Source organism: Pan troglodytes, chromosome 11 (assembly GCF_028858775.2).
Source record: "Pan troglodytes isolate AG18354 chromosome 11, NHGRI_mPanTro3-v2.0_pri, whole genome shotgun sequence".
NCBI classification, from domain to species: Eukaryota; Metazoa; Chordata; class Mammalia; order Primates; family Hominidae; genus Pan; species Pan troglodytes.
Genome location: NC_072409.2, coordinates 81,250,686 through 81,276,671, shown reverse-complemented (window position 1 = coordinate 81,276,671; position 25,986 = coordinate 81,250,686). Strand labels below are relative to the sequence as shown.

At 43.4% G+C, this 25,986-nt stretch overlaps 2 protein-coding genes across 3 annotated transcripts in view; one reads left to right on the top strand and one right to left on the bottom strand.

Annotated features, from left to right (window-relative positions):
• Positions 1 to 25,986, top strand: part of PHF24 (PHD finger protein 24) — a 309,837-nt gene that overhangs the window by 40,799 nt on the left and 243,052 nt on the right. The gene's annotated exons all lie outside the window — the stretch shown is intronic.
• FAM205A (family with sequence similarity 205 member A) lies at positions 886 to 7,370 on the bottom strand. The gene is made up of 4 exons (XM_001164235.7): positions 7,116 to 7,370; positions 6,442 to 6,487; positions 5,855 to 5,915; positions 886 to 4,821 (listed from the first exon to the last, which is right to left on the bottom strand). The coding sequence occupies exons 1-4, from the start codon at positions 7,257 to 7,259 to the stop codon at positions 1,065 to 1,067; spliced, it is 4,008 nt and encodes a 1,335-aa protein (XP_001164235.3). The 5' UTR covers positions 7,260 to 7,370; the 3' UTR covers positions 886 to 1,064.

The following is a 25,986-nucleotide window of genomic DNA, read 5'->3' as shown; positions in this document are numbered from 1 at the left end:
TCAGAATGAAATGGGGAGGTTAGTTATGATGCTACTGGAGTGATGGTAGCAGTAGAGAGGGTGAGAAGTGGGCATTTTCTCGATGCATGCTTGAAGGTAGAGAGAACAGGATTTACTGTGGGTTAGGAAAAAAATCAAGGATAACACCATTGTTTTTGTCCTAAATAACTGGAAAGATGGAGCTGCCATTCACTGAAGTGAGAAATATCGTGAATACAGTGGGTTTGGTATGTGTGACTGAGTGGTGGTGAAGGGTAGAAAACCAGTTCATTTATTTTTGTATGGTTTGAGATGAATATTGGACTTCTAAGTTTATAATTTGACTGGACAATTTGGGAGTAATAGACTGTCGACCCCATGGGATCATGAGCTCCACTGGGTCAAGGCCTGTGTCATGTTCATTGATGTGTTTTGCATAGTTCTTGGCACGTAATAAACACTCAGATATTTAATTGTTGAAAACAAGATGCTTCTCAAAGTAATTTTTATTATGGGTTCCTCCTCACCAGCTGATTGCTTCCTCCTGTGGCACTACCACACACCTCATAGCCCCATTACAATGATCAATGCTTTGTCTGTCTCCACAGCCCTGACTTTGGATTCAACTAATGTAAGGTCTTACTATGCATTAGCCACTCTCCTAGGCCCTGGAGTTATGGGACAGTGGAAAATATTCTGGTGGGATGGATGGTAAATGTTCAGAAATCAAGCATGACCTTTAACTTCAGTGCACTCTAGATAAAAGCTTTTCTTCTTTGATGTGGAATGGTGACCCATCTGAAAGGTAAGTTAAAGCTCCTTCCCTAGACAGGAAGGACTTTTTAGCCTCCCTCACACCTTCCCTTAACACAATACAGCAGAGACAAGGAGCAGACAGACAATGTATTGCTGAGAAATATAGAGTGTATTTCTAGTGGCATCTGTCCCACCTGCACATTTATGGAAATGACAATACTGGTCCTCTGGAGGGCTGCAGCAGTTGGGGAGCCTATAAACTCTTTTTCATGGCTCTGCATGTTCTCCTTGAGCGGACCAATGTTTCTATCTGAGGTGAGGGTCAGGAGCTAGGTTGGGTGCCCTGGTTTGGTGGCACAAGCCTCTCGAGGACAGTGACGAGGGCAGTGGCGGGGGTAGCTCAGGGCTGAGGCAGAGCCAGGTTGTCTGGAGTGTAGCCGGAGCTTATCGTCTAGGGATTGGGGACCATCCAAGAAGGCTGGGCCCACCAGCTTCTGAGCAGGACGAGATTGGGCCCTGGAGCAACCTGTTGGCTTCTCCGTCTTACTTCTCCCCACAGGGCTCTTGGCTGGAGCCAGGCTCTTTGCAACATTTTCTTTTCTGGTTTTGGCCACCTTCGCAGCGGCTGAGAACATGGAGTCCTCATGCCCTTTACCTTTTGTCTTGGGGTTAATATGCTGCAGAAAACATTTAATTTTATTTCTGAAGCTAGACTCTGGAAGGCTGGGCTTCTTTTGAGCATGGGCTGGCATCACCAGCCCATGCAAAACCTGGCCTTGCAAAGTTTGGCCCTGCAAAGGCTTAGCCTGAGTTGGTTGGCTCAGGAAAGGCTGACCCTGTGAAGCCTGGGGCAACACAGTCTGGGCATTCTCAGGAATTGTCGCTGGTTCAAGGATGACAGTTAGCTTGGTTTGACTGTCTTGCAGGTCCTTCTCAGACTCTTTCTCCCCAGGGACTCGTGGAGGTAGCTGTGGGAGCTTAAGCTGAGGGTGATGCTGGGGGCTGTGTTGACAGGGATCAGCAAGATGAAAGCTACGGCTCCATCGCCAGGACCCTCGGGGTGTCTTGTTTGGAAGCATCCCTGCTGGCCTCTGGTCTTCAGCAGGGCGTCTCTCTTCTCTGGTTGAGGAGCACCCAAACCCCGCATCCCCTTCTCTGTGGTCCCTGGCTGCTTTGGTTTCCTCTGGGTCCTCTCTGTTTCCTGCTAGCATGGGGACATGGGCTGGGTCCTTGCTCTTGCCAGGGCTTTGGGGCTCAGGGCCCCAGAGTTCCTCCAGGCTGGGTTTGTTCACATTGGCCTCTACCTGAACACAAAGCATGTGGGCCTCTGTCATGTCCCCACTGGGTTGTGAGATCTTGGAGACGGAGTGGGCAGAACCCTGGGGTACAGCTTTGGAATTGGATTGCTTTTGGTTCTGCTGCACTGCCTTCAAGTCATTGGCCAGCTGTTCTTTAAGGTGAACCCCTTCTGGATTAGGGGCAGGAAGAGTGTCTGGTAGGATGGGCAGTTCCTGGAGCAATGTCTCCCCTTGGTGGTTTAGACTTTCAAGAGACTTCTGTGTGGATATGTTCTCTGGTGCTGCAACAGTTTGTTCCCTGGACTTCCTTGCCCTAATGGGAATTCCCCATTGTATCTCTAGGACCTTTTTTCTCAGGTGGAAGTTTAGTTTGGTCAAGATATGTGTCTGGAGTGAGTGGGGGCTAGTAGGATGTGTCTGGCTTTCTAGAGGCAGCGTCTCCATTGTTCCTTTTACTGGCACTGCAGGCTGGAACTCTTTTGCAATGTCTGTACAACTCTCACTGTTGCCTTGAGGGCATGGCCCAAGACTTATACACTGTTCTTCAAATGAAACCATCTGAATCAGAGACTCTGCTGGGATTTCCACGGGACTAGGCACCATCTCTGTGATGACAGATTGGCTAGTGACTGCCGGGGCCAGGGCCCTGGGGAGCGCCACATAATACAGAGCAGGCAGCCCTGACAGGAAGGCCAGATGCTTGTGCCGTAAAGTTGTCTCCAGTTTCTCAATGGCTTCCACAGACAAGACTCGGAGCAGCTTAGGGTGTTCAGTGACAGTACCTGGTAAAGCCTGTTGCTGCTGATCAAGGGCCGTTGGCATCCAGGGCATAACTTTGTGATGCAGGTCTGGGTCACTTGCTGTCTGCAGTTCCAGGAACTGGCTTTCTGGAATGCAGGGAAAAGGAGCCACTGCCAGGACCCCAGAAATTCTGCAGTCCCAGGACCTATGTACACAGGCGGGGATCTTGCCCTGGTGGATTTGTCCACATTTGGAGTTGATGTGGTTCTGCAGTATTGCCTTGACCTGAGTTAACAAGTGTGGCCTGGGGATGGACACTGGGGCCGCAATGGGTGACAGCACATCGCAAGCCCCGTTGGCCTCTAGGGCTACAGGCTGGGAGATGCTCACCTTGGCCAGGGCTGTGCTGCTGCAGGACACAGTCTGCTGGTCAGTGGAGGTAAGGAGCAACTGGATGGACTGCTGGATCTTCTGAGGCAGGCCCCAGCGATGGTGAATCGACTGTTTCTGGATGTGGAATTCCAGCAGCTTCCGGGCATGCTCCGGGAAGAAGAGTAGTTCCCTGGTGAGCACTGAGATGGACTTCCCTGTCTGGGAAGCTGTCGTGGTCTCAGGAGACTGAGCTTTGCCACAGGGCTCATGCTGCATGAGGCACTGGGTGTGCTGAGACCTCTGGAGGGCAGCTGGCCAGCCCCACTGAAGCTGGAGTTGCCTCTGTAGCAGGTGCCACTCCAAGGCTTCATACTCAGCCAGAGTCAGAAATGGGACATTGATCTGAGCTCGTTGATGGTCAGATGGAGACACCCAATTTGGGGAAAGTGGGGAAGAGGGTGGGGCTGACTGGGGTGAAGTTTTAGGGAGCAGTTGGGGGAAGGAGAGCTCATTGAAGAGAAAAGGATCCTTCAAGGGGGGCTTGGGCACATTTTCAATCTTGGGAAGGCCTTGAGATCCCGTGAAAGTGGCAACCAGGGACTCACTGTGCAGAGAAGGGAGCCCACAGAATAGCTGGCTGTATTTCTGCTGGAGATCACTCCCTGAGTCATTATCTTGTCCCCCAGACTGTGGATGGGGGCCACTTAGGGCTTGAAGGGCTGGAGAGGGCAAGGCTAGAGCCATAGGGTTTGGACTTTGCTGACAGTGGTGTCTTTGTTCTGGGTTCATTGTGGACCATTCAGAAACCCAGAAGGTCTGGATGGGCTGGCCAGCCACACATGAATACCAGGTCTGGAGGGAAATGGTCTCAAATCTGTGAAGAGAGACCTGAGGAGTATTCTTCAGGTTGAAAGAAACTGGCTGGTCATTTCCAGGTTGGTAATACAATGGTGGGTTTGGCATAAGCTGCCTCAGGGACTCCTCCACACGCCTTGGGAGCCCCCACCTCTGGAAATGCATCCATTTTTTAACATGTACCTCAAGAAGCCTCAGCACTTCAGGACTGAGAAATGGCAGGTGGGCAGGGAGGACCATATGCAAGGCCATTGGATGCATCCGGTTCAGGGTTTCTGGGTTCAGGGACAGCAAGGAGACCTGGGAATTCAAGTGATGCTGGCCTTGGTTTCCCTGGACAAGGCTGGGGTTGCTCTGCATCATCTCCTCCTGGTTCAGTGGAGCCCTTGGCTTCTCAAGCCTTGAAGAAGCTATGGTGTTTGGGCCCCGGAGCACATCTGGCACTTGAAATTCCTGCCCTAGCTGGAGCTGATCAGCCCAGTAATCTTGTATGCCATCTGCATACGTTGACTGGGCAGCTGACTGGGTTAAAGATTTCTGATCTGTTAATTGTGACAGTGTTGGGGTTACAGATGACAGTGAAAGCTCTCTGGTGTGCCAGGAACGAAACTCCAGACTCTGATCTAAAGACATACTGGACGTAGACAGCATCTCTAGGCAAGAGGAGCCCTGCAATGGCCCCGATAAAGTCAGGGAGATCTGGTTGTTCTCACCCACCAGCAATTGCTGAATCTCCAGAGCCACAGAATTGCAGATTTGGCAGCAGGGATCTGCACACAGGATTCGCCGCACACTTCCCTCCAGAGGAAGCCAGCCCTGGCTAGGAAGGGAAACACGGCAAAATTAACGATGGGGTGACATCTGCCTTCTTGGAAGAGTGTGGGCTGGAGTGGGCACTCTCCTTTCCCAGTCCTGAAAACCCTGGGGCCTATACCATCTTGTTGTCTACCTGTCTGCTTTCCTTGCTAAGAAAATGCCATTTGGCAAGGTGTGGTGGGCTGGGCTGATGGTCTGGAGCTTGTTGGGCAAGGCCTCAGACAACCCATGGGAGGGCATGGCCCTCAGAGAGGGCTGGGAGTTGGAGTCAGTTCTCTGTTGACCTTGTTGAAAAGCTGAACTAGGAGAATGGAGCTAGGCAGTTAGCTGATGGGGCATCACCAGGAACATCACCAGTTAGAACCCAGACCAGTCTTATTTGAGGCTAAGAAATCCAAAGCCTGTATTCAGTACTTCCAAGCTGTAGAAAATGAGGTCCTTGTGGGACTCCTGCATTCTGGGGTATTTGGTACCCCTAATGTTATACCCAGTATCTCTTCGGAACCAGTCCTGTTCTCTAGAGCTCTTAAGGAGAGGATAATATAATAGACTCCTATCTAAGGAGTGTCCCAAGTACTGGCCTCACTGAAGACAGAACCGGAGGAGGTCATGTCAGCAGAGTCTAGCCAGAGTCAGGTATTTTCCCATGAAAGGGTATAGCTTTATTCCCTTGAAAGAGTATAAAGAGAATAAGACAAGGATGACTTCCTTATTCAAAACCCATTCTCTTAACTGGGTAACTTATCTCATGGCTGAGTGCAGCTCCATGTAATATGTTTTATGAATTATACACTAGTAAAATCCTGAATCGTAGAACTGCTGTTACCCTAGCACAGAACTGAACTGGGCGGCTCATCTCTCCTGAGACATGTGAACCCCACTCTTCCCTGGCAACCCTCTCAACCAGTGTCCCTGCTTCCACTGTGTATGTCTCCCTCCCAGCCATTATCTTTCTCCTTAGTCCTGCCCCAGGCCAAGCCAAGAAATCATCATAGGCCAGGCTGGTTGTTGATAGAGTGCAAAGAGCAATAGATCACCTTTTAATGATGGAGAGCAGCTTCTGTGGCTTCTCAGCTTCTTCCCGGGAACGTCTCCTAGCTGAGGAACGGGGAGACAGTGTTATATGGCATGGGATAATTTCATAGGCATCCTATAGGAAGCTGAATAGTAAGGCCTTTGACTTTCATCAAGAAAAGACTACAGTCCTGAAAAGTCCGTACTCTAAGGCATGTCTGAGTACAGCATCGCTGTAACACAATGTCCCATATCTAATTTCATTTGATTTTTACAACCACAATGTGATTGAGGCAGGATTGTCAGTGTTTTGCTCATTTTGTCTATAAGAATGAGAGATGAAATGACTTCCACAGGGTCATAAAACTAGTAAGTTATACAATTAAGAACATCTGCTCTACTTTCTTAATTCTTCATTTCCAGGGCATTGAGGTACAGGATTTTGGAACATTCTCAAGTTATGATTTCCCACCCATGGAAATTTCAGTCTGGGGAACTGGAGTCTTCAGTGGCAGAGCACCTGGCTCTTGGCTCCAGAGGTCACAGAGGGACAGGATTCATGGGAAACACCCACAGTGGAAGGGAGTCAGAGGAGAGATTGGGACTTTACCTGTTGATGCTGCATCTCTAGCTCTTTGCCTGACTTTTTGGTGACACTTAGAAGACAAAAACATTAGAATGTGAAGCTGGGACACCATTTTCTTCCTGATGTCCAAAATGAGACAAAACTTACATACATTTTCCACTCGCTTTCTATATATCTATCTGTATTTTATACACTCTCCTGGACTTCCTTTGCCTATTCCACATTTTACCCCATTTTCCTTCTCTGCTTATTTTGGATTCACTTGGAGGCTTTTCCAAATTCTATACCTCCCATCTGATTCACAGAGAAGTCCTGCTGGATGCTGAGGATGACACAGGAGGAAAAGCAGAACAGACGAAAGGGTAAATGGTTCTAACAACCAAAGGACTTCTGCTTACAAAGCCCACCAACCAGAAAAATCCCCCATATTCAGAGATCTTCCGAGATCCAGCAAGATAGACTTCATATTATCTAGTTCTCAATCCAAGCCAAATAGAGAGGTTCTTGGCTTTTCAATCAGAGTATGTTGCGGGAAGGGCCTGGTAAGGAATTATAGTCTCTGAGAAGAAAAGTATTACACAAAGGTAACTGAAAGTATGCTATAAAAATTCTGGGGTGGGGATTATAAGGGAGCACGCTAAGAACTTATAGGCTTCTTATCTGAGGCTTAATTAGTTCAGTTGGGATCACAGCCCTACCCGGCAGCAGCTCCTTTTAGGTTCTGAACTCAATTCATGGTGGCTCCTTTTCACTTGCCAGATAATTACAATAACGATGAAGATGGAGCCATAGATGTATAAGGGATATCCAACTTCCCACAGAACAAAAGTAGGGCTCAACATGGTCTAAACTTCATTAGCATGAGATCAGCCATCCCTCTATCTCAGAATTCAGGGTTCTGGTGCCTAATGACTCCCAGTGCTAGGCCTTGTCATGTCCACCTCACAGAGGACGGAACTAGGCCACCAGACTGCATCACAAAGCCCTCCTGTTTCATAAGGTACATGTAGTAGGGAAGCTCATGTGGTGATTCAGTCTGTAGATGAGGGTGTTTTGAGCCTGGGACTGAAGGTGCCACAAGCAGTGTCTATTTCCTAGTCTGTCTTCACTTTCCACTCCCTATACCAGCCTGATGTCTCGGCTCTCTCCTTCACAACTGTATGGTCACCTGTCCTCAGAAAACTGAGTGCTTTGGCACAGGTGTCACCTCATAAGAAGGGGTGGATAGGCCAGAGGAACCTCCACTAACTCTCCCACTAGTTTTGGTAATATACCTGAGAAACACACATGAATTTAGGGAGGGCGGAGTCTGGTTATGGCTTGGAAATGGAGATCTTTGATGTTTTAGGCAATGGGTGATTGGTAACAGAGGTGCACGAAGGGGACCATGGCTGATGTGGTAGGGTGGTAGGGAGAGGCCAAGGTGGTTGTACGTATCTGGTCTGTGTGGCCTCAAGCTTGCAGATGGGTTGGGAGAGACTGTAAATGCTACCTTCCATGGAGGCACATTCATGCTTAGGGAGATGAATGCCTGCAGAGATGGGTTAGTGGCCGCTTCTGACTGTGGGTCACAAGTGACTAGTTGCTGTTCATGGTTGGATGTATGCTGTTTGCCTGAGGATGTTTTTTTTGTTTGTTTGTTTATTTTTCTCAAATCCGGATTTTGTAAATTTTTAGGCAGGGCATGTGTTTTCCAATTCAGCTTCAGGACCCATTACTTCCATAGCCAGACTATTGATTTACCTGCCTAGCTTTTGTAGATATTGTGATATGCCACCAACACCTCAGTATTCCTGAATTTCCTTGAGAGAGTTCTGCTCTGGTAATGGTGGTCTCAGGCCAAGAAACCTTTGGGCTGAAAATCTCTGAAGAGGCTTTGGTCCTTCCTCAGTATCCAGCCCACCCAGCAGATGTGGTAAGCACCCAATATGTGCTCAGCCCTAAGCTGGGGAGTGTTGAGGATACAAAGACATTTGAGCCGCATTGGCTTTCTGCTTTCAAGATACTTAAAAATGTAGTTTCAAAGACAAGACTAATTCATACAAAGCAAGAGCCAACAATCACTACAAATAGACTTATATACTCATTTGTAAGGCTCTGGCCACAAACATTCCATTTCAGAAAAGAGAAATCATAGTGAGGATCATGGTCATCAGAGAGGGCTCCTGGGTAGTCGAAGTTAAGTTTGACAGTGCAGGTTGTGGGTAAAAGGACTCTTCCTGGTGGGAGAAAAACTTACCAGCTCATGCTGAAACTAGGGAATGGGCCATGGAGTTCATTTGGCAATAAGAAATGCAGTGTATCTCTAGGAGAATATAGAAGGGTGGACTGGAGAGCAACTGTGAGAAGGATTGGAGGATCAGGATAGAGGCCTCTTGATGGAGGGAGGGCCTTTGTATCTATTTTATTTCAATCCCTAAGACTATTTTTTTTAAAGTAAGTATACTTACACATGTCACAAACTTTAAAAGGCAGAAGAGGTGTATAGCTGTCTCTTTCTCATCCCTGTCTCCTCCTATTTTTCTTCCTCATGTATCTCTCTTTTAAAAAATGTTTTATTTTTATTTTGTATGGGTACATAGTAGGTGTATCTATTTATGGGGTACGTGAGATATGTTGATACAGGCATACAATGCATAATAATCACATCAGGGTAAATGGGGTATCCATCACCTCAAGTATTTATCCTTTCTTTGTGTTACAAACATTCCAATTATACTTCTAGTTATTTGAAAATGTACAATAAATTATTATTGACTGTAACCACCCTGTTGTGCTATCAAATACTAGGTCTTATTTATTCTATCTAATTATATTTTTTGTATACATTAACCATCTGCCCTTCTCCCACCCAAACCCCCACACCTCACCCCGCTACCTTTCCCAGCCTCTGGTAACCATCATTCTATTCTCTATCTCCATGAGTTCAATTGTTTTAATTTTTAGCTCCCATAAATGAGTGAGAACATGCAAAATTATTTTGCCATGCCTGGCTTATTTCACTTAATGTAATGTTCTTCAGTTCCATTCATGTTGTTGCAAATGACGGGACCGCATTCTTTTTTTATGGCTGAATAGCACTCCATTGTGTATATGTACCACATTTTCTTTATCCATTCGTCTGTTGATGGACATTTAGTTTGCTTCCAAATCTTGGCTATTGTGTAAATATAGGAGTGCAGATATCTCTTCAATATACTGATTTCCTTTCTTTTGGTTATTGGTTATATACCTAGCAGTGGTATTGCTGGATCATATAGTAGTTGTATTTTTAGGGTTTTTTTTTTTTTTTTTTGGACAGGTTTTTGCTCTGTTACCCAGGCTGGAGTGCAGTGGCGTGATCATGGCTCACTGGAGCCTCAACCTCCTGGACTCAAGCAATCCTCCTGCCTCAGCCTCCCAGGTAGCTGGGACCACAGACATGCATCACCACACTCAGCTAATTTTTGGATTTTTTTTTTTTTTTTGTAGAGATGAGGTCTCACTTTATTGCCCGTGTTGGTCTTGAACTCATAGGCTCAGGTGATCCTCCCACCTCGGCCTCCTAAAGTGTTGGGATTACAGGTGTGAGCCTATTTTTAGTTTTTTTGGGGAACCTCCATACTGGTCTCCATAGTAGCTGTACTAATTTACATTCCCACCATCAGTGTGCAGGGGTTCTCTTTTTCTCCACATCCTTGCCAGCATTCATTATTACCTGTCTTTTGGATAAAAGCCATTTTAACTGGGGTGAGATGATATCTCAGTGTAGTTTTGATTTGCATTTCTCTGATGATCACTGACATTGAGCACCTTTTCAGAGACCTGTTTGCAATTTGTATATCTTCTTTTGAGAAATGTCTTCTTTTGACAAAAGATCTTTTGTCCATTTTTCAATAGAATTATTAGATTTTTTTTTCTAATGAGTTGTTTGAGCTCCTTATATGTTCTGGTTATCAATCCCATGTCCAGATGAATAGTTTGTAAATATATTTTCTCCCATTCTGGGCTTGTCTCTTCACTTTGTTGATTGTTTCCTTTGCTGTGCAAAAGCTTTTTAACTTGATGTGAGCCCATTTGTCCACTTTTGCTGCTTTGGCTGTTTGTGCTTATGGGGGATTGCTCCACAAAGAAATCTTTGCCCCTAGACCAATTTCCTGGAGAGTTTCCTCAATACTCGTGTATCTTTCAGAATTAATTTAGCATGGGAAGCATAAATAAATTGATATATTTTCTTCATAAATGGAAACATGCTAGATACTGTTTTCCCTTTTCTTTTACTTTTAATTATTGTGAATATATCTTCTGTATATAATTTTCTTTAATGTTTGTACAGTCTTCTTTGGTAAAACTATAACATGACTTATTTTCAATCCTATATCCGTGGATATTTCTTTAAAGTTTTTTTGTTCTACCAAATAACACTGACATGAACCTCATGTGTATAAGTTCTTGTACACTGGTATGAGTATATAACTAGGAGAAATTCCTAAGAGTTGAATTAATGGGTCAAAAGGTGTGTGTATTTTAAATGTTGATATTGCATAATTGCCTACCAATTGTATGAATTTGCACTCTCACCAAAACTCTGTAAGGGTGCCTCTCTTCCTATGCTTGTTGACTCAATATTATCAAATTTTTGATCTTTGTCGATATGAGAAGTGCAAATTTGTATTTTACATATTTATAAATGTGTTTCAATGTATGATAATCACCTTTTTGCTTCTTTTCTGTGAAATATCTCTTCCTATTCTTAGCTCACAGATTATTGGGCAAAAATCACTTATTGATGTATAAGTGTTTTTTAATATTAAGAAATTATATATGTATCAGAAATACTTTTTCTCAGTTTGTCATTTGATATTTATGATGAGTTTTTGCCACACGTAAATTTTTGGATTTTATGTAGTTGAATTTATTAGTCTTTTATTTTATGGCTTCTGTGGGTCTTTTTTTTTTTTTGAGACGGAGTCTCACTGTGTTGCCATGATGCTGGATTTCAGTGGTGCCATTATGGCTCACTGCAACCTTGATCTCTTGGGCTCAAGCGATCTTCCCACCTCAGCCTCCCTAGTAGCTGGGATCACAGGCACATGCCACCATACCTGGCTAATTTTTATTTTTATTTTGTAGAGATGGGGGTCTCCTGTGTTGTCCAGGATGGTTTTGAACCCCTAGTCTCATGCAATCCTCCTGCCTCGGCCCTCCAAATTGCTGCTATTATAGGCATGTACTACTGTGCCCGGCCATGGCTTCTGTGTTTTAAGTCACACTTAGAAAGGTTTTTCTCTTCCTGAAGTTATAAAAAAGTTACAATTCTTCAGGTACTCATGGTTTCATTATTTTTGATAAATGAATGAAGTTAGAACCTGTATTAGTTAAGAATTACACTGAGGTACATCTAACAGAGATTCAACTACAAAATAGGGTTTCTCGGGCTTCTGGATTCCTGAGAAAGGAAAGTTGGAAGTAGCATTACTTTCACTCTTACAACAAAAGAAATCACACATACAAGAAGAAAAGAAATCACAAGACACTCTGTAAATTCACAACTTTTCTTGAATTTGTCAGCAAGCTGAAGTTCTAGGTCAACTCAATTAACCTTAATCTAAGGAAAGACATCTTGAAGGAGATGTAGCACAGGTATACTTGCTTATTTGGAGCCGACTCCCCCACTCCCCTCCCATCAAGCTTGTAAGAATCCAGATAAAAGTTTTAATGAATTGCTAAAGGCCAACTGTAGCCCAGCGTGAGAATACAGAAATGCTGGGACTTACAAGTACAGGGAGAATTCACACTCACTTGCAGGGTCCTTTCCACGAACCTTAGTGTGTATTCACAAGAAAGACTGGGGGTAGTGTGAGAGTCCTGAAAAAATATCACTCGTGGTACAGGCCTGGGGAAAAGGAAGAGCAGCTGCTGAGGGGAAAGGCACCAAGCCCTTCCCAGATTCTTCTCCCTTCTCTTCGCTATGGAAACAAAAGCCTTAAGTTGCTAGATGAAGAGCAGTAAGTCCTGTCGTGAGGCCGTAAATCACGTATAGGTGAAGACCCATTGCAGCTGGAAAAAGGGAAAAGAAAAAAATCCTCTACCTTTGTAGGCCCCAGACCATCAGAAGTATTCCAGCTGGGGGTGGCATAGGATCAGGGAGAAGGCCCTGTCCTGAGATTCAGGGGCACAGTGCCTGTCTAAAACTGAAGCTGAATCAGAAAAACAGAATCTCCCCACCCTGACCAACCAGGCTAATAAGCATTAAGTAACAACTGCAGTCTACTGCTGAAATACCATCAAGAGCATGGAGGATGACATTGAGCAAACCTCTGGCAAACCAGCCTCAACCGTAAACACAAAGTAATATTAGAGAAACCTGGAGCCTGTTATGCACTGACAGTAACATAGCAAGAACAAAACCCAAACACAGCTCAGCTCCTGACCAGACTGAATCAATCTCCCATACTAAAGTCCTAGCAGAAGGAAAGGGGTGATCATTTTCAGGTATAAAAATGATTTAACTCAGTCTACTCTCTTACAATAGATGTCCAGCTTTCTTTTTTCTTTTTTTTTTTTTTGAGACAGAGTCTCACTTTGTCGCCAGGGCTGGAGTGCAATGGCTCAATCTCAGCTCACTGCAACCTCCGCCTCCTGGGTTCAAGCGATTCTCCTGCCTCAGCCTCCCAAGTAGCTGGGATTACAGGCACCTGCCACTATGCCCAGCTAATTTGTTGTATTTTTAGTAGAGATGGGGTTTCACCATATTGGCCAGGCAGGTCTTGAACTCCCGACTTTGTGATTCGCCCACCTCGGCCTCCCAAAGTGCTGGAATTACAAGCTTTCAACAAAATATTATTACAAGGCATATGAAGAAGCAAGAGAAAATCACCATACTGTAAAGTGACAAAGCAGGCCGGGCGCGGTGGCTCACGCCTGTAATCCTGGCACTTTGGGAGGCCTTGGCCGGTGGATCATGAGGTCAGGAGTTCAAGACCAGCCTGGCCAATATGGTGAAACCCTGTCTCTACCAAAAATACAAAAATTAGCTGGGCGCGGTGGCAGATGCCTGTAATCCCAGCTACTCAGGAGGCTGAGACAGGAGAATCGCTTGAATCCGGGTAGCGGAGGTTGCAGTGAGCCAAGATTGTGCCATTGCACTCCAGCCTGGGTGAAAGAGTAAGAGACTCCCTCTAAAAAAAAAAAAAGACAAAGCAATTAACATAACCAGACTTAGATATATGATACATATATTGGAATTATCAGAAAGAGAAACTTAAGGAACTATGTTTAATATGTTAAAGGATCTAGTGGAAATGGTAGACAGCCTTCCTGATCAGATGGGTAATTTCATCAGAGAGATGGCAACTCTAAGAAATAATAAAATGGAAATTCTGGAAATAGTAAGTATAGTTACACAGATAAAGGTTGCTTTTGTCAGGCTCACCAGTAGTAGTTTTTTTCCTCCACAGTGGAGGAAAAAATAAGTGAACCTGAAGATAATTCCATAGAAATTATCCGACATGAAACAGAAAGAAAAAAGTGAAAAAAGCAAAACAATACCAGAACAGAGCATCCAAGAGCTGTGGCACAATATTAAACAAACACACGTATATGCAACTGACATCCCAGGAGAAAAGAAAGATGATGGAACAGAAGAAATATTTGAAGAAATAATGGCCAGGGGTTTTTCAAAAAAAGAAAAACAACTTTTTTTTTGAGACAGGGTCTCATTCTCACCCAGACTGGAGTGCAGTGGCACAATGATGGCTCACTGTAGCCTCGACCTCTCAGCCTCAAGAGACCCTCCCATCTCAGCCTTCTGAGTAGCTGGGACTATAGGCATGCACCATCTCACCCAGTTAATTTTTTATTTTTTGTAGAGATAGGGGTCTCCCTATGTTGCCCAGGCTGGTCTTGAATTCCTGGGCTCAAGTGATTCTCCCACCTTGGCCTCCCAGAGTGTTAGGATTACAGGCATAAGCCAACATGCCTGGCTGAAATTTTCAAAACTAATGATAAATACCAAGCTAAAAATCCAAGAAGCTCAGAGAATACTAACCAGGGTAAACATTTAAGAACAGACCTAGACATGTATTATTTGAACTGCTGACAAAGGAAGACAAAGATGCTAAAGGCAGCTTGAGAAAAAAGGAAACATTATATAAAGAGTAACAAAGATAAGAATTATAGTAGACTTCTGATCAAATCTATGTAAGCTAGAAGACAGTGGAGTGGCATCTTTAAAGCACTGGAAAAAAATGTGTCAGCGTGGAATTCTATACCACGCAAATGATATATTTCAAAAATGAGAGAGAGATAAATATGTTTTTCAGGCCACTAGGGTTTCTCTTCTTCAAAAAGTTGGCTGCCAATCATTTATTCTCTCACTTCTTCCTAGCTAACTGAACCCGTATTTTAAAAATTAAGGTAAAATTTACATGTCATAAATTCACCATTGAACTATTTTAAAGTGTGTAATTCAGTAGGTTTCAGTACATTCACAACATTGTGCAATCATCACCACTAATTCTAGAACATTTTCATCACTCTCAAAGAGAAACCCTGTATTTATTAGGCATTCACCTACTATTCTACCTTCCCCCTAGTCCCCAGCAACCATGAATCTGCTTTCTGTCTCTGTGGAATTTCCTATTCTGAACATTTCATATAAATGGAATCAGAATATGTGACCTTTTGCACCTGACTTCTTTCACTTAACACAATGTTTTTAAGGTTCACCCGTGTTGTGGAACCTATTACTACTTTATTTCTTTTTATGGCTGAAGAATAATCAATTATATGGACATACCACATTTTGTTTACCCATTCATCATTTGGATTATTTCCAGTTTTTGGCTACCATGAATAATGCTGCTATGCACATTTGTATACAAGGTTTTGTTCCTGTTTTCAGTTCTCTTGGGTATATACATAGGAGTAGAATTGCTGGGTCATGTGGTAATTCTATGTTTAACTTTTTGAGGACCTATCAAACTGTTTTCCATAGTAACTGCACCATTTTACATTTTCACCAACAATGTATGACGAACCCTAATTTTTAGTTAGAGCTGCAGAACCCTGAGAACACTGCAATTCCCAGTTCCCCAGGATGAATTGTGATTTCTAAAGGCCAATTGAGGCATATTATATTTTCCAAAAATTGCCACGATATTTATAGTCTGACATGCTTTTACTGTAACTTGTCACTTTGTCATCATGAGATGGTGTCTGTTTCCTCTCCTCTTGACACTGAACAGATCTTTGTGACTGATTTAACAAATAGAAGATAGTGTAAGCGTTGTTGTGTCATAAAAGGCAATATGGCTTTTGTCTAGCTTTTTTTTTTCCTCAGGATACGTGCCCTTGAATCCCTGAGTAGCCATACAGGAAGTCCAGAAGATTATGCAGAGAGACTACATAGAAATAGAGTGAGATGTTCAAGGACCCCCAGTTGTTACAGCCTCAGCTATTTATCTTTTCAACCCAGGCATCAGATATGTGAATAAGTGAGTCTTCAGATGATCCAGCACCAGCATTATCTGACCGCCACTGTGGCCAGATCCCAAACAAGACTGCCTAGCTGATCCCAGTCAGTCCCACAAACAGAGATAATAATATTGTAATTGTTTTTTAAGCCACTCACTTGGGGGTGATTTATTAATCAACAATAGATATCAAAGCAATTGGTCCCCTTTGTCAGATTCCCAATTTTTAGACTTTTAAAAATTTTTTTTAATTTTTATTGAGACAGAGTCTCGCTCTGTCGCCCAGGCTGGAGTGCAGTGGTGCAATCTCGGCTCACTGCAATCTCTGCCTCCCAGGTTCGAGCCATTCTCCTGCCTCAGCCTCCTGAGTAGCTGGGATTACAGGCACCTGCCACCATGCCCGGCTAATTGTATTTTTAGTAGAGATGGGGTTTCACTGTGTTAGCCAGGATGGTCTTGATCTCCTGACCTCATGATCTGCCCGCCTCGGCCTCCCAAAGTGCTGGGATTACAGGTGTAAGCCACCACGCCCTGCCTAGACTTCTTTACATCTAAGGATGGACATGGGACCCAGTTCTGACTAAGAACATACGGGGAAACTTTCTGGGAGGACTTCTGGGAAGGAGTTTCTTTCTGATATAAGAGATGGGATATAGGAGGACTTGCTTACAGCTCCCCAGCTTATGCTCCCTTGCTTCCTGCCCTTCGGTAAGAAGTATGGACATCATGCTTATACCTAGAGCAGCCATTTGTGGTCCTGAGGTGATGGGCCAGAGGTTAAAACATCAGTATTTGAGGATGATGGAGAAGAACGGACAGTGTTAGGATGTCCAATGACATTAATCTCTAAAGGAACCCTGGAACCTCCTGAGTTTGAGTGCTGTTTCTGAGCCAGAACACTTCTATTTCCTCTACCTAGTTTTCATTTTCATGTACCATGATTCTGGGTTTTAGCTGTTTCCTAGTTTCATTCAAGTTGCAGTTTTCTATTTTTCTTGTTGTTTTGAGGTGATTTTCTAGAGAAGGAGTAAGAAACCTATTTATTCATTATCTTGAAACTGATCAACTTTATTCATAGTAAGAAAGTTCAAGTTAAAACAAGATCTCATTTTCATTTCACGTTGACAAAAATAATATTTGATTATACAATATGTTAGGAAAGGTATGGGAAAGAGACACTCCTATATAATGCTGGTTGGAACATAAATTGGAACAAACGTTTGGAGTGCCATTTAGGGGTACTTATAGAAATGTGAAATGCACATAGCCTTTGATCCAGCAGTTCCCCTTCTGGGAATTTACCTAATAGATAAACTCATATATTTCCACAAAGACATATGAAAGGATAGTCACTGCATCATTATGTGTCCGGAATTGGTGGGTTCTTGGTCTCACTGACTTCAAGAATGAAGCCGTGGAGGCTCACGGTGAGTGTTACAGCTCTTAAGGTGGCGCGTCCGGAGTTTGTTCCTTCTGATGTTCGGATGTGTTCGGAGTTTCTTCCTTCCAGTGGGTTCGTGGTCTCGCTGGCTCAGGAGTGAAGCTGCAGACCTTCGCGGTGAGTGTTACAGCTCATAAAGGCAGTGTGCACCCAAAGAGTGAGCAGCAGCAAGAGTTATTGCAAAGAGTGAAAGAATAAAGCTTCCACACTGTGGAAGGATACCCCAGCGAGTTGCCGCTGCTGGCTGGGGCAGCCTGCTTTTATTCTCTTATCTGGCCCCACCCACATCCTGCTGATTGGTAGAGCCAGGTGGTCTGTTTTGACAGGGCGCTGATTGGTGCGTTTACAATCCCTGAGCTAGACACAAAGGTTCTCCACCTCCACACCAGAGTAGCTAGATATACAGTGTCCACACAAAGGTTCTCCAAGTCCCCACCAGAGTAGCTAGATACAGAGTGTCGATTGATGCATTCACAAACCCTGAGCTAGATACAGGGTGCTGATTGGTGTGTTTACAAACCTTGAACTAGATACAGAGTGCCGATTGGTGTATTAACAATCCCTGAGCTAGACATAAAGGTTCTCCATGTCCCCACCAGACTCAGGAGCCCAGCTGTCTTCACCCAGTGGATCCCGCACCGGGGCTGCGGGTGCAGCTGTCTGCCAGTCCCTGGCTGTGCGCCCGCACTCCTCAGCCCTTGGGTGGTCGATGGGACTGGGCGCCGTGGAGCAGGGGGCGGCGCTAGTCAGGGAGGCTTGGGCCGCCCAGGAGCCCACGGAGCGGGTGGGAGGCTCAGGCATGGTGGGTTGCAGGTCCTGAGCCCTGCCCCGCGGGAAGGCAGCTAAGGCCTGGCGAGAAATCGAGCGCAGCGCCGGTGGGCCGGCACTGCTGGGGGACCCAGTATACCCTCCACAGCCGCTGGCCTGGGTGCTAAGCCACTCATCGCCCGGGGCCGGCAGGGCCAGCCGGCTGCTCCGAGTGCGGGGCCCGCCAAGCCCACGCCCACCTGGAACTCCAGCTGGCCCGCAAGCGCCTCGCGCAGCCCCGGTTCCCGCTGGTGCCTCTCCCTCCACACCTCCCTGCAAGCTGAGGGAGCTGGCTCCGGCCTTGGTCAGCCCAGAAAGGGGTTCCCACAGTGCAGTGGTGGGCTGAAGGGCTCCTCAATTATTTAGAATAGTGAAGCAGTGGAAACAACCTAAGCGTGAGACTCATTAAATAAATTATTATATATCCTTACAATGGAATATTATGCTACCATTAAAAAGGATGAGGTAGATACATATGGTCTCGTATGTAAGTGAAACAAGTGTATATAGTGTCCTCTCTTTCTCTCTCTTTTTTTTTTTGGTGGTGGAGTTCCACTCTTGTCGCCCAGATTGGAGTGCAGTGGTGTGATCTCAGCTCACTGCAACTTCTGCCTCTCAGGTTCAAGCAATTCTCTTGCTTCAGCCTCCCGAGTAGCTGGAATTACAGGTTTGTGCCACCATGCCCGGCTAATTTTTGTATTATTAGTAGAGACGGGGTTTCACCATGTTGGCCAGGCTGGTCTTGAACTCCTGACCTCAGGTGATCCACCTGCCTTGGCCTCCCAAAGTGTTGGGATTACAGGCATGAGCCACTGCGCCTGGCCTGTGTCCTCTCATTTTTGTAAAAAAAAGTTTAGAAACACACACACACACACACACACACACACACACGTATATATATGGATCATTAAGGGCTATCTTAAAGGCTGGCTACTAGACAGGTAGATGAGTTTTCTATTTTCCACTTCTAACAGATTGTTACAAGGCAGTATTTCTTTTCTTTTCTTTTTCTTTTTCTTTTTTCTTTCTTTTTTTTTTTTTTTTTTTGAGACGGAGCTTCACTCTTGTTGCCCAGGCTGCAGTGCAATGCTATGATCTTGGCTCACCGCAACCTCCACCTCCCAGGTTCAAGTGATTCTCCTGCCTCAGCCTCCCGAGTAGCTGGGATTACAGGCATGTGCCACCACGCCCAGCTAATTTTGTATTTTTAGTAGAGACGGGGTTTCTCCATGTTGGTCAGGCTGGCCTCGAACTCCCGACCTCAGGTGATCCACCTGCCTTGGCCTCCCAAAGTGCTGGGATTATAGGCATGAGCCACCGCACCTGGCCTGGTAGTATTTCTCTATCGCCTGTCCAGCGATGTTCTGCATGGCCAAGTGACGGCTGGGCTGGCTGTGTAATGTACTACCTTCTATTTGCTTTCCATCCTTTCCTGTCTCATGTCCCTTTTCCTTGACTGTCCTTGTGAAGAATTAGTACTTAAGCTTTGCCTGGCCTCTGTTTTCTAAGCAGATGGAACTAAGACAAACAGTGCAGCTTAAATATTTCATCATACTAGTTTTAAATGGGGGGGTGGGGAGAGAACAGGAAGTGCTCTCAGGATATGCGATTCTCAGTGTGTTCCATATCAATGTACTTGTCGAGAAAACTCTTGAAAGTACAGAGAGAATAGAAGTCATAGTATAAAAGATCTGCCAGTGAGTACTGAACCTTTGGAGATTCCTTTTCCATTTAATTTGTTTCTCTTCAAAATCACAATTGAAATGCCCAAGAGAATATAAAAATAGAACATCTGTATCTGTATTAGAAGGACATTTATATTTTGTGAAATATCAGCAAGATACAGCGCAAATATGCCCAGATTGAAGGGAATATTAATCAGCTTTTAATTTCAGGAATGTAGAAGAAAAACTCACTTGGAAAATAAGTAGATTAAAGTCTCCCAAAGAGGTCCCCTCACAAACTCAAGTTCAGAGGAGCAGAGCTGGGAGTGAGAGTGGGCTGTGGGATAGCATGGGGAGGGGACCAATGACCTTGGACTCTGACCGTGGCCCAGTCTTGGAGCAGCTCTCTCCTTGCTCACTCTCAGCATTTCCTCAGAGTAGATACCTCTGGGCACTACTACAGTACCATTGCTGCAGGCCCCCCAACAAAGAACTGTGCCTCAACTAACTTACGGTTGTCACACCATAACAGAAAAAAAGCAACTGCCAGCTATGTCACCAAATGTGGTGTACCTACTCTTTTTTAAAATTTATTTTTATTTTTATTTTTTTTATAGAGACAGGGTCTCTCTATGTTGCCCAGGCTGGTCTCAAACTCCCTGACTCAAGAGATCCTCCTGCCTCGGCCTCCCAAAGTGCTGGGATTACAGGTGTGAGCCACAATGCTCGGCTTCTTTTTTTCTTTTTTTAAACAGGGTGAAAAATTATGCACTTTATTTATACAACTTTGCATTAAACACTTGCATTTTAGAGTAGTCACACTTTAACAAGACAATTACCTATAATAAAGTCATGCTTCATGAACATGTAGTATAGTTCAGGTATTGAACTGCTTGTTTTTGTAAATAAAGTTTTATTGGAACATAGTCATGCCCATTTGTTGATGTATTGTCTGTGGCTGCTTTCTCACTGCAATGGCAGAGTTGGGTATTTGGAACAGATGCCTGCCAGTCTAAAATATTTAGTATTTCACAATGTGGCTTGCAACAACACTGTAGTTAAAAGCCGCCCATGACAAATAGCTTCAGTAACAGTATTTTCTCTCACTTGAACATTTTCCCCAAGCCCTAGTACAAGCATGTCCTATAGGCTCAAAGACCTTTTATCTCTAGATATAAATGCTGTATAAAGGCTTTTCCTTTATAAAAAATCATGTCTTTTAGAAACATTTTAATCCTAACCTACCTGATACGTGGTGTTACAATTTGACAAAGTAGTAAACTCTATAAAGCACCTTTAGGTGAGGACCAGTTTTCTACTGAAAGGGGACACAATTTAATACAGAATGAGAAAATTTGGACTTCAAGCACAGAAAGGGTTAACCCCTCTAGAGCGTCTTCTTCCATTTCAGAGGATTATTTACAACCATAGTAAACCCTAAAGTTCATATTCACTTCTCCAGATAACTGCAGAAAGGACTATTTTAGGCTATTTATTTCTAATTCACCTACATCTATCTCTTGGAAATATGAGGACCAGTAATTGTTTTAACTACATGGGATTTTGGGAAGAACTCACGATATTAGCCATCATTATAATTTCAGGGAGCATGACTCCAATATCCTAGGAGTGTCACTTTTATATTTACAGCTCTTCTTGAGTTTGTGTGAAAAATTTACATTCCCATGTGGGTCCTATATAGGTGTCTAATAACCATACCATTTTCTCCTTTTGGAGATGTTTGGTCCCTTTCCCACCCTTTCCCTATGTCTTAGTCTGTTTTTGCTGCTCTAACAGAATACTTGAGACTGGATAATTTATCATGAACAGAGATTTATTCAGTTCACAGTTCTGGAGGCTGGGAAGCCCAAGCACATGACGCTGGGATCTGGTGCGTCGTCCCATGGTGGAAGGCAGAAGGCAGAAGTGAGTGCATGAGACAAAGGGAGGCACTAGGGGCTGAAATCACTTTATAACAACTTACTCTCATGGTAACTAACCTGCTCCTGTGATAACGGCATTAATCCTTTCATGAGGGCTCTGCTCTTGTGACCTAATTACCTTTTATTAGGCCTCATCTCTTAATACCTTTGCACTGGAGATCAGGTTTCCAACACATGAACTTTGGGAGGCACATTCAAACCATAGCACCCTGTTTCTCCTGAGCAATTGTAATTCCAAGCTGGCAAAAGTACTCAAGATTAGGGGCTGAAGATAACGATGGACCATGGGTGGTGGTCAGTGGGGAACAAAGCTCAATTGGATATCATCAGTGGCTTCACTGGAGAATAAATAGGCTTAGAATTTTGAAGAACCAATAAACTGCTTGTATGTAAGAGTGAGAAAGATGTAATGCACAAAAATCATAGAGCTGTAAGTTCAAATTTGGGGTAAAAACTATAACAAAATTGGCTTGCTTATGGCCAACTACAAAGTAGGTTGCAACCTGGCTCAGTGCTGCATACTCAGAAGGTTCCTAGTAATTGCTTTCTGATGAGGAGGTGAATCACCACAGAACAGTGGTTTTCAACCTTGTTCATTTGTCACTAAATATTGTGCCAAAATATTTTAATGTTTTACATGATGAAAGAATAAAGGCAACTTAAATTTATCTCTATAATATGCTACTTTTACTTTCATTCTGCAATGCTTTGCTGAGGGAGAGAAAGGGGTAGAGTTACAGCACATATGCTGGAAATTGTGCACTGGGTAACACTGGGCACTTGAATATCATTTCCCAAATGTGTCAGGGTGTAAAAAAGGTTGGGAGCTGCTGCTCTAAAGAATAGGTCTTGCCAAAATCAGGTAATCTTTAATACAGAAACATTCCAAGTGGATGGAGGTGGAGATATCACCTGTCATGACTTGGCAAGATTAAAAAAAAAAATCCAGGTCCATGACATACTCATTAATCATCTGCTCCACCAGCCAGACAGGTGTTGAACAGGAAGCCAGGGGTTAGTTACAGCTTGACAGGAATATTTTAGCACAGAATCAGAAGAGACAATATCATTTCCTAACTAGAAGGCTTGGGCAGAAGCTGCTATCCTTGCTGGGATGGATGCTAAAGGAGCGCAGGGGTGTACTGAGTACACAGGAGCAGAGGAGGGATTAGAGCAAGGAGCAGCCAGCTGGCAGACTATCCTCCATGACTCAGAGCAGAGAGGTCAGGAAGGAGCTGAAGTAGGCTGACTACAAAGTCCCCACAGCTGGAGTGTTGTTAATTCTGATCAGCCTCCTGATTCTTGCTGCTCCATACTGGCTTCTTGGATCCACAGCTATACTGGCCAAGCTTGGTGAGCCATGGTCAAGAGGACCAACAGAGTGGGCTACTCAATTTTCCATCCATCAATCAGCTTCACTTTATAGGCTAGCTGCTTCACTGGAGTGTGAGAAGTAGCTGTAGGTACTCTCGTAGGAGAATGAAAAAAGCGGTGGGGAAAGAATTTACTAGCTTTTCAAGAAGAAATGATATTTACAATAAGAGGTAGGTAGGTAAAATACTGACGGGAATAATGTTAAAGGAAAAAAACCAGCATGTGAAATTATTTGAGCACTAAGAGTATATAACCATGCAAAAATGTGTCCATGAGAAAAAAGACCAGAAATACCCCATACTGATAGCATTATTTATTATGGGGGGTAAAGTTGTGGGTATATTTTTCCATTTCCCATTCAGAATTCTGAAAATGGAAAAATATACCCACAACTTTACCCCCCTAACAAATAATGAAGATGCACTATACTTCTATAGTTTAAAAAAGCATTTCAAAAGTAAACAATTAGGGCACTTTCAATCCAATGATAGATTAAGTTGATTCAGACCATTTCTCCTGCCAAGAACAACTAGAAAATAGTGACAAAATATTTTTAAATAATGTTGAAAGGCATTGTAAAACCTCAACAAAAGTTTGATAAAACTATCAAAAATTACTTTAAAAACTTTGGTAAAACTACCAAAGCACTGAGGAATTATGGGGTCAAGATTCAAGTGAGAGGGAAAGCTTACTGAAATGAGCCTGACATTTGGGGCTGTTCTTCCTCTTAAGGTCAATGACAAGGGCTAACAGGCTGAAAAACTGAGCAGAAAATTTGAAAGATTCATAGGTTAAAGGGAACAAAACTTGGAATTTGCTTGATAAGAAGGAGGGGTTCTGGTAAAAACCACAGGCTTTTGGTCAATCCTGAAGAGCTGTACCATAGCAGTAAGTATGAACTGGAAATAGATAAGCTGTCACAGGAATTGAATCTACTTTGAATCCTCTCAGTCTCTGATTGAACTATGGTGATCTGGAATTGCCAGTGCCTCTAGCTTAGCTACCAGCCATGAGATACCAAAGCCTGACAACTATAGTAAGAGAAAGGAAAAGTGCAAGCTAGTTTCATTTATGAACGTAGATATTAGCAAACTAAACAAAAGATTACCAAACTAAATCCACATATAAAATCAGCAATACACTATGAGTGAATTGGGTTTATTTCAGGAGTACAAAGCAAGTGTAAGATTGAAAGAGCAATCACTGCAATTCACATTAAGAGAATTAGGAATAAAAATTGTATGATAATATTGATGTAGAAAAATATTTTGATAATATTAAACATTCATTCATTAGGAAAACTTCTCTCAAACAAGGAATGGATGAAATCTGATAAAGAATACTAAGCAAACATTAAAAACTGTGAGTCAGTCTCCTTTCCTTGCTCAGTAAAGCCATTTTGGCAGCTTGGGAGGTATGCCCTGCTCCCAGAGACCTCAATTATGTGAGTAATAAACCTTTTTATACCCTCTTATTGTGTGTGGCATCATCAGTCTTGATATTCAAACCAGATTTTGGGTGTGGGCCCATCCTGTTGCTTTAGGGTGGTCAAACAAATCATAAAGCTTTTAGAATATAACATAGAAGACTATCTTCATTACTTTGAGGTTAGGAAAAATTTCTTAAAAAGGACACAAAAAGCACTAATCATAAAGAAAGATTGACACATTGGACTACATTAAAATCAAGATCTTTTATTTATCAAAAGATGCCTTTAAGAGAGTATAAAGGTAAGTACAGAAGGGGAAAAATATATATACAAAATGTTTAGCCAACAAGGCGGTTGTATTCAGAATATATAAAGTTCTGCAGGACATAGTGGCACACACCTACAATCCCAGTGCTTTGGGAGACTGTGGGTTGGGGGGTGGGGGTTGTTTGAGGCCAGGAGTTCAAGACCAGCCTGGGCAACACAGCAAGACCCTGTCTCTACAAAAAATTTAAAAAGTTAGCAGGGTAGAGTGGCCTGTGCCTATAGTTTTAGCCACTTGGGAGGCTGAAGTGCATGGATCGCTTGAGCCCAGGAGCTCAAGGCTACATTGAGCTATGATTACACCACTGCACTCCAGCCTGGGTGATAGAGCAAGACCTTGTCTCTTAAAAAGAAAAAAAAGTTCTACAAATCAACAAGAAACAGACAGACAACCCAACAGACAAATGAGCAAGGGACCAGAACAAGCATTTTACAGGAAAAGATAACTATTAATAAATTGCTAACAAATGAAAAGGTTTGCAAACTCACTTGAAATCTCAGAAATATAAATAAAGCCACAATGAGTTACTAATATAGGCCTACCAGAGAATATAAAATTTAAAAAATTGTCAATGCCAAGAGATGATGAGGATCTGGAGCAACTGAAACTCCCAAACACAGCTGGTGGCAGTGTAAATTGGTACAACCACTATAGAAAACTGTTTGGCAGGATCTGGTAAAGCTGAATATGTGCATTTCCTGATGACCCAGAAATTCCACTGTTAGATTTATACTCAAGAGAAACACACACGTGTTCACCAAAAGACATATATTTGAAAGTTCAAGGTGGCATCATTTATAATAATCTCAAACCAGAAGCAAAAAAAAATATTGTACATCAGCAGTAGAATGGATAAGTAGATTGTGACATATTCCTATAATGAAATGCTAAACAACAATGAAAATGAATGAATTACTCCTATACGTAACTGCACAAACATAATGTTGAATAAAATAGTATATACTATATAATTCCATTTGCAGTTCAAAAATAAGGATGTTAAAAGGATAGAAATTACCTTTGGGGAGAAGGGAGGGTAGGAGGTGATTAGGAGGGGATACAATAGAGTTTTGAGGTGCTAGTAACATTATATTTCTCAAATATCATAGAAGTGGATAATTTGGTGTGGTC

What these genes read in the sequence shown, in the direction of transcription:
- FAM205A (XM_001164235.7), bottom strand. Translation starts at nt 7,259, where the DNA reads ATGTTGAGCCCTACTTTTGTTCTGTGGGAAGTTGGATATCCCTTATAC. An exon ending in CTAAAAGGAGCTGCTGCCGG is followed by an intron (nt 6,488 to 7,115) that starts GTAGGGCTGTGA and finishes TTGTCTTCTAAG; the next exon opens with TGTCACCAAAAAGTCAGGCA. An exon ending in TAGAGATGCAGCATCAACAG is followed by an intron (nt 5,916 to 6,441) that starts GTAAAGTCCCAA and finishes CCCGTTCCTCAG; the next exon opens with CTAGGAGACGTTCCCGGGAA.